The following is a 13,122-nucleotide window of genomic DNA, read 5'->3' as shown; positions in this document are numbered from 1 at the left end:
CAGGGTGGTCACCCATCCAGGTAGACGTCCCGGCATTAGGGGCAAGGCTGCTGTCTGGAGATGACACCATGACACCTGAATCCAAAAAGGATCTCAGTCACATTGCAATGTCCTTGATGATGATGACATTTTATTCTCACGTGTAGCTCGGCACAGTGGAGTCCTTTGTTTGCAATAGGATATACAGACATGCAATAGAAGGTATGCAAAGAGTCGCTACATAAAGGGCAGTGACAAAGTTACAAATGTATTAATTATATTCCCAATGGACCCACTTTGTTCTCGGCAGCCCCCTAACACTCACCCCACACCCCATGCCGGGACCCTCTTTGTTCTCAGCGGCCCCCCATGCCCACTCCTCCCCCCGCCGCTCCCCAATCCCCCCCCCCCCCCCCCACCACCACTCACAGCGGGACTCTCTTTCCTCTACAGTGACCCCCCCCCCCCCCACTCCGGGCCCCCCCTGCCAGCCCACATCTGATAGACCACCAGTACTCACTCACACGGCCCATCCTTGATTGACCTCTGGACAATCGAATCATTGTGAATTTTGTTTTAACCTCAGACATCGTTGACATTACAGACCAAGGACTGAACAAAGAAAAACATTCAAATTCCAAGCCCATCCTGACCTCGATGCATGGACGGCTTCAGTCTCACTGATGCAGGTCATATCTTCAGTTGCCAAGGTGTCTGCAATGTTCTCCTTAAACCTCACCACCTCTCCCCTTCCCTCTTCCCAGAGTTCTTCAACACCCGCGCCTTCAACAAGTTCCACATGACTTGCTCTCGTGTGGTCTCCATTGGTTCAGCATTTAGTGTGGGCTGGGCGGGCACCAAGTTCATGTTGGTGACCACCTGTACAGGTGTGTGTTACTACAGAGAGCTGGGCACTGAGGAAATAGAGCTAAAAGTATGAATGTCAGTGATGTCCACCTTTCCAAGGTTCCCAGCCATAATCTCACCTTTTCAAGATGTAGAAATCTCTCTTCTATTTCCTTCCGAAACTGAGCTTCTTGCTGTTGTAAATGTTTCCTGAATTCTTCCAAACGTTGAGCGACTTTATCCTGAAACAAAGTGCCACATTGTCTCCAAGGCAACAGGAACTAACAAACGGCCAAGGACAGCACACAACTTGGTTGACGAAGCCTGTCTCCTACACTATAGGATCTACAGGTACCTGAGCCCAACATGAAGGTGTGTTGAGATCTCGGTGTGAGGATGGAGGGCAGGGTAAAGCATTTGGTTATGTTTGGGCCAACTCAAGGAATTATACATTAGTTCAGCTTCTAACATTGTCCAACACTAGCCCTCCCTCAGCTCATCTCTGGACTCATCCTGCAGCCAGAATTATATTACCCCTGGAGGTGACCATTCCAGTAACTTCATGCTGGCCCCCTCTGACACAAAACGCTGGAGTAACTATGCGGGACAGGCAGCATCTCTGGAGAGAAGGAATGGGTGACGTTTCGGGTCGAGACACTTCTGTGTTATCCTGACTCTGGGGTCAATATTCTCACGTGCTCTATCACTCCCCCCCCAGCACAAGGTGATCGCCAGACATCACGTCTGTGGCCAGTCATGCCAGTCCCAGTGACTGCTCACAGCCGCTGCAGACACCTGTCAAACACAATCCTACGGCATCTTAAACACCCTCCACTTATAAAACAATAAAAGATGTGGAATATGGAATATTATAATACAATTACTCGATTCATCGTTAGGCTTAATTATGTGGCCACACTAAAAGTAAATCACAATGAATACGCCGGCAATCGGGACCAGCTTAGATGGAGCGTCTTGGTTGGCTTGAAGATTTGTAAAGAAAGTAATTCTAAGAAGTATTTGGGAAATAATCATATTTAAAGGTGACATTTATAACATGGGTTTATGGGGATCATTTACCTTTCAGACATGGGGGTGATTAAAATTCTTTGTGATTGAAGTTGTTTCTCCATTAGGGCTAGCACTGACTAGATGGGCCGAAGGGCCTGTATCCGTGCTTATATGGCCCCCCCCCCATGGCATTGCATGCTTTGCGAAAAGCTCCCTTAACATTACGACTGAGTCATGGATACATTGTGGTGATGTTTGAAGGTTTGAGATCTATTACAGATCATTACTGATGCAGCAACAGAAATATGATTAAGGATGTGATTGAATCAGTAATTATCCAATTTGTAACGAAAGTGCCGCTAACGTCAGCAAAATACCAGCAATACTCGGTACCTGAGTTATTGCTGCAATTAATACCTGAACTTTGACATTTTTCTTTGCTTTTTGTTTTGAAAAAATACATATTGCATCTATTTGTGGCTGGCTTGTGTGGTTCGGACTCCCAGGATAGTATGGAGGCGGGCAGAGGGGGATTTCTCTAACACGTCTCTGGTGAGATGCAGACTCCGCTGCCAGGAGATGTTCGATGGCACTGAATGGATTATTTCCTGTGTTTAAATCTCCTCAGCACCATTTATCACTGCCACACTGGACATGTTATTCACAAATTATAGGAGTAGTAGTAGGCCATTCAGCCCATCTAGTCTACTCCGCCATTCAATCATGGCCGATCTCTGCCTCCTAATCCCATTCTCCTGCCTTCTCCCCATAACCCTTGACACTCGTTCTAATCAAGAATCTGTCTATCTCTGCCTTAAAAATATACACTGACTTGGCCTCCACAGCCCTCTGTGGCAATGAGTTCCACACATTCACCACCTTCTGACTAAAGAAGTTTCTCCTCACCTCCTTTCTAAAAGCGCGCCCTTTAATTCTGAGGCTGCGACCTCCGGTCCTAGACTCTCCCACTAGTGGAAACATCCTCTCCACATCCACTCCATCCAGGCCTTTCACTATTCTGTATGTTTCAATGAGGTCCCCCCTCATTCTTCTAAACTCCAGCGAGTACAGGCCCAGTGCCGACAAATGCTCATCATAGGTGAACCCACTCATTCCTGGGATCAATCTTGTAAACATCCTCTGGACCTTCTCCAGAGACCGCACATCCTTCCTCAGATGTGGTGCCCAAATTTGCCTGCTTGCAAGAGAGTTACAAGAGAGTTTAGTTTTGAGATACAGCAGGGAAACAGGCCCTTCAGCCCATCGATTCCACACTGACCATCAAGCACCCAAGTACCCCAGGCTTGTGGCTAAAACTCTCATCACTAGAGATATTCTGTAGTGTGTGTGAACCTCTGGAGCTTCCCCAACCGCACTGAGCCGTGGTAGTTTCACAGTGAGAGATGTTTCGAGATTTGTCCAGGTGGCACGGTGGCGCAGCGGTAGAGTTGCTGCCTCACAGCGCTGGAGACCCAAGTTCCATCCCGACTACGGGTGCTGTCTGTACGGAGTTTGCACGTTCTCCCCGTGACCCGCCTGGGTTTTCTCCGAGATCCTTGGTTTCCTCCCACACTCCAAAGACGTACAGGTTTGTAGGTTAATTGGCTTGGTGTAAATGTGTAAATTGTCCCTAGTGTGTGTAGGATAGTGTTAGTGTGCGGGGATCGCTGGTCGGTGCGGACTCGGTGGGCCGAAGGGCCTGTTTCCGCGCTGTATCTCTAAACTAAACTGATTTTCAATAGATTTCCAATAATGCATTATGTCTGGCATTCTATATTCAGTTTTCACCAGATTCGTGTTAAATTATCCCAATATGTTAAAGGAAACACATTGTAAATAATACGTAGTCAGTGATATGGAGACAAGGTTACCTGGTCACTCTTGTTCTCTGATGCGGAAGTCTGCATCTCATTGTGTTTCTGCAGCCTCGTGTGTTCTTGTTGTACTATTGCAGCAGCTAGATCATCGAGCCTTGGACACAAAGACACAGAAGCCTGGGGTTGCCTTCAAATTGCATCCAACATGTGGCCAACACTGAATCCTACCACACGGACTCCAACTATCTTCAGCTTCTCCCTTCCAGTTGTAAAGATAACCAAGGAACCCCCCTCAATGCACTGGACATATCTCTGACATTGTCCACTCTGGTGAGACATCGACCCACATCCCTCGGTCATGTCCACCTCAACCTGGGAGCCAGCTGTCTTGCTTGTGGCTTTACAGCGCTCATCAGTCTTTATGCTCTTACGCAGAACAGAGAGAGAGAGAGGAATGTTATCTCTAGGGTTGCCAACTTTCTCACTCCCAAATAAGGGACAAAAGGTCAAAATACGGGACAAATTCCCGACGGCAATTCGTTGACCGACTGGGCCGTGGCTGGGTGAATGATGAGTTGGCCCCGGGTGCTGGACTGCACACAAAGCCCAGCCGGCGGGCCAGCTGAGGAGTTTTGGCCCAGGCAAAGCCGACGGGGCCACGGGCGAGGAGCTGCTGCTGCACTCCATGGGCTGCACTACATCGGGACGGGTGAGGCGGGGTCAGATGTGGCGCTTCGACCCGACAGTACCCACGACCCGAGTTGTAGCAGTCAAATACTGGACAAGGGCGGTCCTGTACGGGACAAACCAATTTAGCCCAATATACGGGATGTCCCGGCTAATACGGGACAGTTGGCGATCCTAGTCCGCACCGACCCAAGAGGGGCTTGTGGAAAATGGTAACAAGGAAGTCATAGTCACAGAGTCGTACAGCACCGAAACAGGCCCTTCGGCCCAACCTGCCCATACTGATCAAGATACCCCATCTACAATTGTCCCATCCACCTGGGAATGGCCCATATCCCTCTAAACCTTTCCTATCCATGTACCTGTCCAAATGTCTTTCAAATGTTGTTATAGTCCCTGCCTCAACTACCTCCACTGGCAGCTCGTTCCATACAACCACCTGTGTGGAAAAGTCACCCCTCATGTCCCTATTAAATATGTTGCCTCTCACCTTAAACCCCATGTCCTCTGGTTCTTGATTCCCCTACTCTGGGTAAATGACTCAGCATTCACCCGACCTATTGGAATTTAGAAGGATGAGAGGGAATCTTATAGAAACATATAAAATTCTTAAAGGATTGGACAGGCTAGATGCAGGAAAAATGTTCCCCATGTTGGGGGAGTCCAGAACCAGGGGTCACAGTTTAAGAATAAGGGGTCAGCCATTGAGGACTGAGATGAGGAAACACTTTTTCACCCAGAGAGTTGTGAATCTGTGGAATTCTCTGCCACAGAAGGCAATGGAGGCCAATTCACTGGATGTTTTCAAGAGAGAGTTAGATTTAGCTCTTTGGGCTAACGGAATCAAGGGATATGGGGAGAAAAGCAGGAACGAGGTACTGATATTAGATGATCAGCCATGATGATGTTGAATGGTGGTGCTGGCTCGAAGGGCCGAATGGCCTACTCCTGCACCTATTTTTCTGTGTCTATGTTTCTATTCCCTTCACTCGACGAACTAAAAGATGAACCTTGTGTTAATCCTTTCCTCCAGATTATTTTCTTCCGATTCAAGAAAGGTTTGTCTGTTCTTGAGGTAATTCAATGCATTTTCAATCTGCAGCATCCTGTAATGTTAAATACATTTCATTACTAACCCCTTGAGCTAAATTAATCCAGTCAAAAGATCTTATGAATACGTTGGTATACTTCTGTAAAACTGCATAAAATAGCAAGCTGACCAAACGTGGAAGGTTTGGCCAAATTATGCTGGAACTATCATTATACGTTTTCGGTAAATCATTTTAAACACATTTTTTTAAACATTCATCGAAAGCTCAAGAAATAATTGGCACATTAAGAAACTAAATTAACATAAAACAGCCGTGAAAAGACAAATAAACGCATTTCCCACTAATTCCTAGGACTTTGAGATACATAGACTCTATAACCAACATAAGCATGGACTTTAAGCAACCCTCAAATCCTCAGTTTATCAGGCAACTGAACCATCCTACCACAACCAGAGAGCGGTCCTAACTACTATCTACATCATTGGAGACCCTCGAACTATCTTTGATCGGACCTTGCTGACTTTACCTTGCACTAAACGTTATTCCCTTATCATGTATCTGTACTCTGTAAGTGGCTCGATTGTAATCATGTATTGTCTTTCCGCTGACTGGTTAGCACGCAACAAAAGCTTTTCACTGTACCTCGGTGCTGCCTGCTTTTAATATTCATTTTGTTCCAATGTTACGAACAGACTAGTGGGAGTTAGTTGTTTGAAATGATTTTTTTTTTCACATTAAATAAGGGCAAAATATTTTGTGTACTCGTGTAATAGGTTTGTCCAAAAGGTGCGTCAATGTTTAAGAAGGAACTGCAGATGCTGGAAAAATCGAAGGCAGATAAAAATGCTGGAGAAACTCAGCGATTGAGGCAGCATCTGTGGAGCGAAGGAAAATGTGACGTTTCGGGTCGAGACCCTTCTTCAGACTGATGTGTGTAAATACATTCTTTCAGGAAATTGAAAATAAAGTACATTCATTAAGAAGGCTGTGGAGCCCACAAGTCAGTGGGTATATTTAAGGCAGAGATAGATAGATTCTTGATTAGTACAGGTGTCAGAGGTTCTGGGGAGAAGGCAGGAGAATGGGGTTAGGAGGGAGGTTGAATGGGCGGAGTAGACTTAATAGGCCGAATGGCCTAATTGTGTTCCTATCACTTATGAAATTGTGCAAGGTGGTTTGTCCACTTTACATTTGCAAGCTGCTGGATGGTTTTAGGTTAGGGATTAACCATCACAGCTTTGGGCCGAGCCCTGGGAAGGGAGGTGGTGGCTCGGCACAGACATGGAGCCAGCAGTGGGGAAGGAGCAGAGTTTCCTGCTGATGGTTAGCTTGTTATTTACAGCACGACAGAACATAGAACACGGAACAGCACAGGCTCAGGCCCTTCGGCCCACAATGTCCGTGCTGAACACACGGTCAATAAAAAGTGAAAATTATTATTGGCTTCATTTCAAGACTAAACAAGATAAAAAATATACAGCAGCGGAGAGCAGAGGGAGGAAATATCTTGATGTTGGTAGTAGCCAGCAACGTCTGGAGAAATACAGTATTAATCACACAATACCTGTGTTCAAATGTGCTCCTTAATTGTTTAATTGACTCTTCAGCGTAGAGTGTTGCTTCATTTTGTTTCTGTAAGTTGGACCACTGTAAATATATAAACACATTCTTAGTTTCTTCCCAGATGAAACTTGTATTAAATTTATTTTCACTGCCAGGGTAACAGTAAGCCATTTCTAAATGTGGATATTCATCTGGCAAAGGAATGTTTGACATTTTCCACCCGATCTATTCCCTTCATGATTTCGTACACCTCTATAAGATCTCCCCTCAGCCTCCTGCACTCTGGTGAATAAGTCCTACCTGCCCAACCTCCCCCTATAGCTCAGGCTCGAGTCCCGGCAACATCCTCGTAAACCTTCTCTGCTCTCGTTCCAGCTTAACAACATCCTTCCTATGACAGGGAGACCTAAATTGTACACAGTAATACAAGTGTGGCCTCACTAACATGTTGTACAACTGTAACATAACATCCCAACCTTCATGGAGAGAAGGAATGGGTGATGTTTCAGATCGAGACCCCAAATGTCACCCATTCCTTCTCTCCACAGATGCTGCCTGTCCCACTGAGTTACTCCAGCATGTTGTGTTCATCGGTGTAAACCAGCATCTGCAGTTCCTTCCTTGTTTATAGATTGGCAATGTGAATGCAGGAAGAGGTTACATTGGATAGCTCGTTCTCTTGGCTGCTACAAACACACTGAGCCAGGTTGCTTCCTATATCATAAGTATTCCATGACTCTATGAACTGAAGGAGCAAACCCTCTTGTTTATGGTCAAGAGAGCAATTAAAATGATTGGGATTATAAGGCAAGGCTGGCTTTTGCTACATACTTGGAAATCAAAGTTGCAAACTTGGTCTGGGATACAGTGTCTTCGAAAAACTTCAGACAAATAAGTTGCATATAAAAATCAGTTAAGATAAACTTGTCCGTTTCTGAAGTTTTTGAAAGTATTTTTAAAAAGTAAAAGAAAGTACATAGCATGCAAATGTACTCGTCAAGATTTAAGGCATTCACAAACATTTGACATAATCCTAAAATGTTAAATATAATTTCCCCAATACTGACGGTTAACTTGTTTTCCTCGTCCATTTGCTGCGAAACTTGTTTCAGCTCTTCTTTGACCAGTTTAATTTCAGACTCCTGCAGTTCCATCTGATTCTTTCCCTGTCCCACGTCACTCATTAAGGTGGAGACCATTCTCTCCGTTTGTACCTTCTGCCCATGAATGTTCTGCACCACACTCTGTAATTCTGCTAACCTACGAGAAAACACACCTGACTTCAGCGCACAAAACCAGCCCCTGCCATCAAAAGCTTTAAATTCCATTTTAAATTCCAGTTTAAATTCCATTTGGAATATTTTGGAGGACCAAGAAACCAAGAACCAAGAACCAAGGAGATTTAAGATTATTAGTGGGACTTGGGAAAATGGCACTGAGTAAAGACAGCCAATGTCTGCAAATGTTTATGGTGTGTTGTTGCAGGGAATAATCTGAAACTTAGCCAAAGAATTGCCTAACCTATAGTTTTACCATTGTTACAACCCCTGCCATCAGGCTCCAGATGTGCCGACTGTTGTGCGCGGGACTCAAGAGACTGTAGGGGGGGGGGGTGAATAAACTGCAGGTTTTTCATTGTTGTCAGGGGGGGATTTCCTCGTACAACAAGCTTATGACGTAGAGGAAATCCCCTTCTGTCATCCACTCGTGCTTTTTGTCAACAGGTTGCTGGTCTGTTGAATCGCTGGATTTCAAAGTCGGGGCTCAAATTCAAGGCGTTCTAAATCACGGATCGCACGTTCACACTAAAACAAAAGGCACGTAGGGCGTTTATTTAACAGCTTATCTAGTTTTTGATGTGATTTAAATTTAATCTGATGATGAGAAATAAGTTAATTAGGCCCCGATATCGGCAACGTGATCATTGTCCGTATTGTGTCATTGTCTCGCAGTGATCACAAAATATCTGTCTAAAAGCTTCCACAGTGCGTACAGATCAGAGTGTGGCCGCTGGCCGCCATGTTGAACATGTTGAACATAGCGGCTGCCATGACCGATCTGTACGTATGTCTGTGTAAAACGGCCCTTGTGACAAGGCTTGTCCTCGATCACAGCTTTTGAGTTCAGTCAATACAATACAATAGGGAACAAGATGCTAATTTCCTAGTATGAAAATGACCATAACTTTTTTAATACTGAAGATATGAAAGTGAGTTAGGTAAATATTAAAGTTGTTTTTAATGCTTTATCTGATGGGATAATATCTGATGGCAGGAACTGATTGGGGATGATCAGCCATGATCACATTGAATGGCGGTGCTGGCTCGAAGGGCCGAATGGCCTCTACTCCTGCACCTGTTGTCTATTGTCTATACTTACAGGTTTAATTATTAAAATCTCAAAATGTTGTAACTTTCCTAATGTTGTAACTTTCCTAATAGTTTGCCAGACACTTCAACCTGTAACCAGCCAGGCGGGTCTGAAACGCCGTTAATATCAACAGTTCTGTCAATACCCCAACGGGATGAAGACACAAGGAACTGCAGATGCGGGAATCTTGAGCAGAGGAACGCAGCGGGTCAGGCAGCATCTGTGGAGGGAATGGGCAGGCGACGTTTCATCTTAACCCTATGTCCTCACGTACATGAACGGAGAAAGAGTGGTCAAAGTCTCCAGTATCAGGTTCCTGGGCACCCACATGTCAGCAGATGTCAGGTGGTCAACTAACAAGCACTCCCAGGTAAAGAAGGCACAACAACGGCTTCACTTCCGAAGATCACTCAGGAAAGTTAACTTGCCACAACAACTGCTGGTGTCATTCTACCGTTGCTCCATAGAGAGTGTCCTGACACATGGTACCCTGGGGTGGTACGGCAACAGTTCTGCGGCAGACAAGAAGGCTCTGCAGAGACTCGTCAACACAGCCCAGATCACCAACACACACCTGCCTGCCCTGGAAGAGATCTATAGCTCTCGTTGCCTGCGGACGGCATCACGTATCCTGAAGGCCTCATCTCATCCCACACATTTGTTTGCCCTTCTGCCCTCAGGAAGGCGTTACAGGTCCATCAAATCACACACCACAAGATTAACAAACAGTTTTTACCCCAAGGCCATCACCACTCTGAACTGAACACACACCCCCCATAGCCAATATGTTGTACTGCCATAACAGTATACTGTGGAATATATTTGCATATTGCACATTCTGACTTGACGATGTTTTTCTTGCTGTTATTATTTATCTGATAGGTTGGAGCTCCGCTTGGGCAGCGCGCCTGACATTTTGTTGTATGTATATACAATGACAATAAAGTGTATGATTATTATTAATACACTGGGCAAAGTCCCATTCTACACATTTTAGCAGCATTTTGAGCTTCCACTTGTCGACATTACACAGTATGTTTTATAATGTGAACGTGTTGGCATTGACCGATCATCCTTGTGTTCTTCACCAGGCTCACCTGCGCTCAGATTGATTCCTTTGGCTTTTCATTTCCTCCTCGTTGTCAGTGATCATCAGTTCTAACTGCTGCGCTCGATTTAATAACATGATCATTGACAACTTCTCCGAGTAAAGTGTCCCCTCTGCTTCCTTGAGACGTGACATGATCTTTGAGATGGTGTTGTTGCTGACTTCAATGTTGCCCATGATGGATGACCATGATGTGGTTTGATCCCGGAAGCCACAGGCTTCTCCTCCAACCTGCTTTAGTTCATTCTGGAGTTTTCCAATCTCCTTTAGCAAGGAGCAGTTTGCTTCTTCCACTGACTTCACTCTGGATTCCAACAAAGACATCTTTGTACCTTTGCCACGAGTGGCTGGAGACTCAGGCTTGAGGGAAGGCAGCTTATTCCTGCCACAGTTCGGGCTATTGATCGCGTGTCTGACCCCTCTCTCTTGTCTCTCCTGGTTCGGATCTGACACGTGGATATGGGGAAGTCGGCCGACCTGAGGAATATCTTTGTCAGATGATCTGGAAAGATATTTTTTAAATGATTTGTGATTGCCATTATCAAGCTGGAAGAAATGTAACCAAATCACTAGTTCATCTATAAGACACAGAGTGCTGGAGTAACTCAGCGGGTCAGGCAGCATCTGTGGAGAACATGGATAGGTGACGTTTTGGGTTGGGACCCTTCTTCAGACCAATAACTTTGCCTATCCATGTTCTCCACAGATGCTGCCTGACCCGCTGAGTTACTCCAGCACTCTGTGAAACGTCACCTATCCATGTTCTCCACAGATGCTGCCTGACCCGCTGAGTTACTCCAGCACTCTGTGAAACGTCACCTATCCATGTTCTCCACAGATGCTGCCTGACCCGCTGAGTTACTCCAGCACTCTGTGAAACGTCACCTATCCCCCAACATCATGTGCTCTCATTTTGCACGCTAATCTCTTGTGTGGGACCTTGTCAAAGACTTTTTGAAAGTCCAGATACACCACATCCACTGGCTCTCCCTTATCCATTCTACTTGTTACATCCTCAAAAAATGGCAGATTAGTCAAGCATGATTTCCCCTTCATAAATCCATGCTGACTTTGACTGATCACGTCACTGCTTTCCAAATGCTCTGCTATAACATCTTTAATCATCAACGCAAGCATCTTCCCCACCACCGATGCAAGGCTAACTGGTCTATAGTTCCCCATTTTCTCTCTCCCTCCTTTCTTAAAAAATTGGCTACCCTCCAGTCCACAGGAATGTCCTTTAATTCTGAGGCTGTGACCTCTAGTCCTCGACTCTCCCACCAGTGGAAACATCCTCTCCACATCCACTCTATCCAGGCCTTTCACTATTCTGTACGTTTCAATGAGGTCCCCCCCTCATTCTTCTAAACTCCAGCGAGTACAGGCCCAGTGTCGTCAAACGCTCATCATATGTTAACCCACTCATTCCTGGGATCATTCTCGTAAACCTCCTCTGGACCCTCTCCAGAGCCGACACATCCTTCCTCAGATATGGGGCCCAAAATTGCTCACAATACTCCAAATGTGGCCCGACCAGCGCCTTATAGAGCCTCAGCATTACATCCCTGAGGCAGGGTGGGTGGGTGCTGTATACATCAGGGTGGGTGCTGTATACATCAGGGTGGGTGCTGTACAGAGTGGGTGCTGTATACATCAGGGGATGACAGATGGCACAATGGGCTAAGTGTTCGGCTGGCAACCTGAAGGTGGCCGGTTCGAATCCTGCTTGGAGTGTGTACTGTCGTTGTGTCCTTGGGCAAGACACTTCACCCACCTTTGCCTGTGTGTGAATGTGTGTGTGTGTGTGTGTGTGAGTGACTGGTGGTGGTCGGAGGGGCCGTAGGCGCAGATTGGCAGCCACGCTTCCGTCAGTCTGCCCCAGGGCAGCTGTGGCTACAGAAGTAGCTTACCACCACCGAGTGTGACTGAGGAGTGAATGAATAATCCGATGTAAAGCACCTTGAGTATTAGAAAGGCGCTATATAAATCCCATCCATTATTATTATTATTACATCAAGGTGGGTGCTGTATAACAGGGTGGGTGCTGTGTAAGGCAGGGTGGGATGTATGGGTGCTATACACATCAGGGTGGGTGCTGTACACAGGGTAGATGCTGTACACATCAGGGTGGATGGGTGGGTGCTGTGTAACAGGGTGGGGTGTCTGGGTGTACACAGCAGGGTGGGTGCTGTACACATCAGGGTGGATGGGTGGGTGCTGTGTAACAGGGTGGGTGCTGTGTAACAGGGTGGGTGCTGTGTAACAGGGTGGGTGCTGTGTAACAGGGTGGGTGCTATGTAACAGGGTGGGTGCTGTACACAGGGTGGATGGGTGGGTGCTGTGTAACAGGGTGGGTGCTGTACACAGGGTGGGTGCTGTACACAGGGTGGATGGGTGGGTGCTGTACACAGGGTGGGTGCTGTACACAGGGTGGGTGCTGTACACAGGGTGTATGGGTGCTATACACATCAGGGTGGGTGCTGTACACATCAGGGTGGGTGCTGTGTAACAGGGTGGGTGCTGTGTAACCACGGAGGGGCCGATACCGATCACTGGAGCAGCGGGAACATCTGCTGGAGTAGCGGGAACATCTGCTGTGATCCGCCGAGGAGAGGTCGCTCATCGCCGGCCGCCCGGAGCCGCCCCAGTGCGGGCAGCGACCGGTCCCGGGACCGGAGCCGGAGCCTCG

The 13,122-nt window shown here is 46.6% G+C and overlaps 1 protein-coding gene and 1 long non-coding RNA gene across 2 annotated transcripts; both read right to left on the bottom strand.

Moving 5' to 3' along the window:
* Positions 1–3,737: 3,737 nt before the first annotated feature.
* LOC116986011 lies at positions 3,738–7,039 on the bottom strand. Its single transcript, XR_004415389.1, has 3 exons — positions 6,957–7,039; positions 5,351–5,446; positions 3,738–3,807 (listed from the first exon to the last, which is right to left on the bottom strand). It is a non-coding gene; the product is annotated as an uncharacterized LOC116986011 (long non-coding RNA).
* Positions 7,040–7,755: 716 nt separating this feature from the next.
* Positions 7,756–10,871, bottom strand: LOC116985454 (restin homolog). Its single transcript, XM_033040243.1, has 2 exons — positions 10,423–10,871; positions 7,756–8,215 (listed from the first exon to the last, which is right to left on the bottom strand). Exons 1-2 carry the CDS (start codon positions 10,755–10,757, stop codon positions 7,756–7,758), a joined length of 795 nt encoding a protein of 264 aa, XP_032896134.1. The 5' UTR covers positions 10,758–10,871.
* Between the last annotated feature and the right edge of the window lie 2,251 nt (positions 10,872–13,122).

The sequence above is a fragment of the Amblyraja radiata genome, chromosome 22 (assembly GCF_010909765.2).
Source record: "Amblyraja radiata isolate CabotCenter1 chromosome 22, sAmbRad1.1.pri, whole genome shotgun sequence".
NCBI lineage: Eukaryota > Metazoa > Chordata > Chondrichthyes > Rajiformes > Rajidae > Amblyraja > Amblyraja radiata.
This window is presented reverse-complemented; position numbering and strand designations above follow the sequence as displayed.

What these genes read in the sequence shown, in the direction of transcription:
- LOC116985454 (XM_033040243.1), bottom strand. Translation starts at nt 10,757, where the DNA reads ATGTCTTTGTTGGAATCCAGAGTGAAGTCAGTGGAAGAAGCAAACTGC. An exon ending in AGGAATCAATCTGAGCGCAG is followed by an intron (nt 8,216 to 10,422) that starts GTGAGCCTGGTG and finishes GTTTTCTCGTAG; the next exon opens with GTTAGCAGAATTACAGAGTG.